Source organism: Arachis ipaensis, chromosome B06 (genome assembly GCF_000816755.2).
Source record: "Arachis ipaensis cultivar K30076 chromosome B06, Araip1.1, whole genome shotgun sequence".
NCBI lineage: Eukaryota > Viridiplantae > Streptophyta > Magnoliopsida > Fabales > Fabaceae > Arachis > Arachis ipaensis.
The window spans coordinates 16,311,387-16,315,820 of NC_029790.2; the positions used below are offsets into that span (position 1 = coordinate 16,311,387).

The 4,434-nt window shown below is 35.8% G+C and overlaps 1 protein-coding gene across 1 annotated transcript; it reads right to left on the minus strand.

The window, feature by feature from the left end:
• On the minus strand, nucleotides 1,679–4,361 carry LOC107645768 (serine/threonine-protein phosphatase PP1 isozyme 3). The gene is made up of 4 exons (XM_016349870.2): nucleotides 3,995–4,361; nucleotides 3,362–3,921; nucleotides 2,951–3,172; nucleotides 1,679–2,132 (listed from the first exon to the last, which is right to left on the minus strand). Exons 1-4 carry the CDS (start codon nucleotides 4,167–4,169, stop codon nucleotides 2,109–2,111), a joined length of 981 nt encoding a protein of 326 aa, XP_016205356.1. The 5' UTR covers nucleotides 4,170–4,361; the 3' UTR covers nucleotides 1,679–2,108.

Sequence of the window (4,434 nt, forward strand, 5' to 3'; positions counted from 1 at the left end):
TTTCTTTCCTTTTCTTCTTGTCCTTCCTTTTGTCTTCCATATTTGAAGTATTATCATCATCCCTTTCATCTCAATCAGAGTCCAGAAACAACTTTCCATATTGCGTTCTGAGTAAACTGGAAGAATAATCCTTTAGATCCAAACAGCTGGTGCAAACCAAATCTACAACAAAGATTAGAAGCAAAGTCGCTAAGGGTGCACAAGTCCTACCCTGACCCGAAGACCTGGACTGAACCCGATTAATTTGGTGGTCTGACTTCGTTTGGACCTAGTCAGGCCTGAAGTTCATGAAACCTACTCTATCCGATCATTCAACCGAGTTAGAGTCAAGGCTCAAGTTAGCTGAACCAGCTCCGATTGAGAGATTAAGTGAGGTTTGGCCATTTGCCCATTCACAGTTCACAATCACACTACTTCCACTTTTCTTCTTGGTGTATACTATCCTGAACCCAGTCCTGAACCTTTACCCACTACGCAAGTATCTAGTATTATGCATTTTTGTTTGTGGAGCTGTTGTATGAGTTAGAATTAGTTTGGGCTATATATTTTTTTTAGTGGTTATGTAATCTACGTGCAACTATGTTAAATATATACTAAAATCAGTCATAAAAATTAATTACTAGTATAAAATATATATTAGAATATAAAACACATTAAAAATAAATTAAATAATATATGTATTTGTATACAAATACAAAAAAAATTAATTTTAGTATACAAATATCATTTTTATTTGTTGGGACCGTTATATGTAATAATGGTATGGAAAACGGAACTGAAGATGGGAAGTGTTGACCATACAGCAAAATCTAGGCCTAAGAAGTGGCTTTCAGAATCAAGATTAGAAATATGATGAATTCGGTTAGTCGTTGATGTTATCGATTATATAATTTTTCATTGCATCTTGCTAACGTTAATGACAAGGACACGTTTTAAAAATATTATAAAAAAATTTTATTAAAAATATTAAAAAAATACATTTCTAATACATTAAATATATCGAAAACTTAAAAAAATTATAATATTATACTCTTAAAAATGTGCTCGTAAAACACAAGCAAGCTATTTCATTTTTGAAAAAGTGTAGGTTTAGTTTAAGCTAGTTTGATTATGAAATATGTAAAAAGATTACTTAAATGTAGCATCAAATATATCCTGGACTTGCCAATGAGTAATAGCTCAAATGACATAGGGCCCATTTGGAAAACTCTAGAAGTAGCTTTTTTTAATTTTTGACTTATGAAAAGTAGTAGTATTAATATCGAGTGCAATTTTCAAAACCAAATTGCAACTTTCTAAGAAGCTATTTTGGAGCTTATAGAGAAGTTAAAAAAAATAACTTCTCTTATAATACTTCTACTTTTCATTATATTTCTTTAAAATAAGCACTTTTAGAGTTAAAAATTCAAACACAAAATAACTTATTTATAAGTTACTTTTAACAGAGTCATTTATTGTTTAAGTTATTTTATCAAAAAAAGCTTAATTAAGTTAGTTACCCAAACTGGGCCATAGTCTCCCCATACTCAATTAAGAGGTTGCGGGTTCGAGTCTCATATTTTTTGTAAAAAAAAAATGTACTGGACTTTTCACTTCTAATTAAGGAAATAAAAAAAAAAAACCTAAACCGAGGCCAGAGGCCATAAGACATTAACAGCCATAAACAGAATACAACAGATGACCAACACGATCCTCAATTGCTCTTTAATATGCTTCTATTGCCCCACGAAAAAGCAAATAGCAGAGCTGTTTTCCTCTACTGCATCCATATGCCAATAGTATAAGCATTTTTCAAATAGTTTTCTGCTATTATCCATCTATTCTTGAAAAATGAAAAGCTTACAATTTAGAAAACATACCATTAGTGTACAACGAAGATAAGGAAGGAGATTATGGTTCTCCATCTTCAAATGCAAATTTGTACCAATATAAAAACAATGGTTTACATACTTCAGAATGTGTTTCCCTTTGATTTTACAATTCCAAATATCCATGTGTGGATCCAAACCATCTCTTACTTCCCTTTTCTTGCAACTATTAGGTGTTCATCATATAGTAGACCACTTGTGGCAGCAATCTTTTCACCAAAAGTCATGGCGAGAACAACTTCAGAACATGTTAGGAAAGGCATGCTGTGAAACAATTTTGGGGGGTGGGGGGATCCATAGATTAGAAACATGGATACTAGTAATTTAAAGAATTTTTGCATAATAGCCTAAATTATGTGAAACTTTGCAAGATTGCAATAGTTTAGTTAACTTGTGATATCAAATGAGGTACTCCCACACCCTTTTTGGGTGATGGACTACTAATCCATGCTTGGGAACTTACCATTAGCACATACCTTTTACAACTAAAGCACCATAAATAACCATTATAATAACACATCAAATTATTCCGCTAATTTTTATGTCACTTTCTATTATTTAGAAACCCGATTGATGTCAAGTTCCTTTGAAGGACCAAACTGATGCGACTTAGATCATAGGTGGACTGAATTGGTGTTTACTCTTGAAATAATTGCTACATCAAATAGCTTGGGCTGCTATGGTTCATATTTTGCTGTTTACGCTAATACCATGATTTCCTGATTCCTAGTATAATTAGTTGGACAAGGCTGGTGCATGAAACCTATCCTCAAGCACATGTCCCTCATCACCATGTTTTTGTGTAATCATCACAACTACCTACTTCATGTATTATTTTTCTGAAGGTGGCAAACATGGTGTTTGATTCAAGTAAAGCATGATATACATTGGCATTATTGTAATCTAAATACTTCATAGAAAATCGATACATATAGTCTCAGCTAAAAGAAAATCAAGCAATAAGCATGAAATTGCCAATTCACTATGAAGATTGGTATTCACAAATATCTCATTTATGTGAAGAAGATAATCAGCAGATAATTGAGCATTAATTTACAGAAAACACTAAACTATCTTCTTACCTTTACTCCAGCCGGAGAGTTTCCGGGCTTGGCAGTGGTCGTACTTCCAAAATTGAGCTTTGTCTTCCTGTCAGCCGGCTTTAAGATTTGGAACGAGCACATTAGTGTTTCATCAACACTCATCATGGCACCAGCATTGTCAAACTCCCCACAATAATTAGGAGCTGAAAATATTGTCACAAGCTGTCGGTTCGCAAAGAACTCGTATCCGTCCTCCACAACCTGTATCAAACAAATTAAACCAAAAACGAATTTCAAGTCCAATCCAAACTTAAACAATGGAAGATGTTTGCCTAAAAGCAAAAGCTATTCTACAAACACAAGGATGATATTTCAGTTTATAAGTGTGATTGCATAAAATTCTCACAACAACATGGCAACACAAATGAAGTAATTGAATTGGAATTTAACCTGGTGAGCGCGGCATACAAGATCAAGATCATGTTTCTGGAGGAACTCGGAGACTTTATCAGAACCAAAGGTATAAGAAACTCCCCTGTCATTCATTCCCCATCCTTGAACATCTTTGCTAGGGTCGGACCAAAGAAGATCACAAAGCAAACCGGTGTCAGGCACATCAGTAGGGCGCTGCAGATTCCTGATCTGATCCAAACTATGCAGGTCCGGAGAAAGTCCGCCGTGCATACACAAAATCTTCTCGTCGATAAGGGCGGCGACGGGAAGGCAATTGAAGCATTCAGTGAAAGTCTTCCATAAACTGACATTGAACCTCCTCTTACACTCGTCATAAAAACCATATATCCTATTGATAGAAGCACATTCATGGTTTCCCCTCAACAGAAAGAAATTCTCAGGATATTTAATTTTATAAGCAAGAAGAAGGCAAATTGTTTCTAAACTCTGCTTGCCTCGATCCACGTAATCTCCCAAGAACAAGTAGTTAGCTTCCGGTGGTAATCCGCCGTACTCGAAAAGGCGTAGAAGATCGGAGTATTGGCCATGTACATCACCTGAAACAAACACGAATCAATAAAAGGAGTTGAGTGAGTGAGGGATTGGAACAAGTTAAGTTAGTTAGGGTACCGCAAATCTTAATGGGAGCTTGGAGGTCCAATAAGTTAGATTGTTGCAAGAAAATGTCTCTGGAAACGAGGCACAGTTGGCGGATCTCGGACTCCGAGAGCTGAACCTGCTTGCCGGGGCGCCCGCGAACTTCGAGGAGACGGTTGATTATGCCGTCAAGCACTGACTGCTCCATCGGTTAAACTTTTTGAGTTTCAGTTTCAGCCTCTTTCTACTGTACTCGCCTACTCGACGGAATTCTCCACATGGATCGTCGGAGGGAGGAGGAGTCGTTGCATTCCTCTCTCGCCACCACTGCCTCCGGGAAACACACAACAGAAAGAGGAAGGGACCAAAATGACTTTTAATATCAAGGGGATTAACATTATTAACTTCTTACTTTCTCTTTCCTTCAAAATATTAAAGTATATTTCATATTTAAATTATTATAGTGTGTTTCT